Here is a 759-nt window from a genome sequence, read left to right on the forward strand (position 1 = left end):
GGTCATTATTTACTTGCACATTCAGGGCATCCCATATTCCCTTTGGAATTAAATAAAAAGCATCTTATTTCTTATAAAGATTCTTTTAACTAATTAAAAAAAACACCACTGAATTTGTGAGCAAGTAAAATGTGCCCAGTGCTAAGATGTTGCATGAAAGAATCAATATAATGCTGAATGCAAAATACACGGAAAGATGTTAAAATGATACCCACCAAGACCTGTGGAGTCTTTATATCACCTGTGTCACTCCCTGCTGTTGAGGTTCGACTGCTTGGAACCCGATTGTGCTGAAAGCAAAGGCCAAATTAGATATCTGCCTTTATTCTGCCTCCATGGAGGTATCTTAATTCAATAACTGCTAAGTTTGATATTTTAAATCAATATCTTGTGAAATTCAGCAACAACAATTTATCACTTCCCATCATGGATCAGAAAAGACTGAAATCCTACATTATACAGACAAAAACTTTTGAGAAAAATAACCTTAGCATCATTTTCTATTATGCTACTAAGATTCACTTGTTACTTACTTTGTACTCCTTATTATATCCTTCTTTAACGCATTCTGGACATTCCCAGCTGTTGGGCAGATCCTCATTGACAATACCATCTGCATCTTCATACTTTGGAACAGAAAAATGTTATCAATTTGGAGCAAGGCTGCTGTGGCAAGTAGATAATTTAACTCAAATATACAAAAATCTACTAATAAGTGGAAAACCACCCAGAATACACACTTCTTTTAACCCAATGGAT

General features: G+C 34.8%; 2 protein-coding genes across 2 annotated transcripts in view; one reads left to right on the top strand and one right to left on the bottom strand.

Moving 5' to 3' along the window:
- The window catches only part of LOC119594144 (lysine-specific demethylase 2B-like), a gene marked incomplete at its 5' end in the record, with an annotated part of 6,038 nt that extends 5,412 nt beyond the window's left edge, over positions 1 to 626 (bottom strand). The window contains 2 exon segments of the mRNA XM_037943211.1: positions 216 to 290; positions 534 to 626. Of these exon segments, the coding sequence (XP_037799139.1) occupies positions 216 to 290; positions 534 to 626 (168 nt within the window).
- LOC119594143 overlaps positions 1 to 759 on the top strand; it is a gene marked incomplete in the record, with an annotated part of 99,462 nt that overhangs the window by 31,295 nt on the left and 67,408 nt on the right.

Source organism: Penaeus monodon, chromosome 33 (genome assembly GCF_015228065.2).
Source record: "Penaeus monodon isolate SGIC_2016 chromosome 33, NSTDA_Pmon_1, whole genome shotgun sequence".
Lineage (NCBI taxonomy): Eukaryota > Metazoa > Arthropoda > Malacostraca > Decapoda > Penaeidae > Penaeus > Penaeus monodon.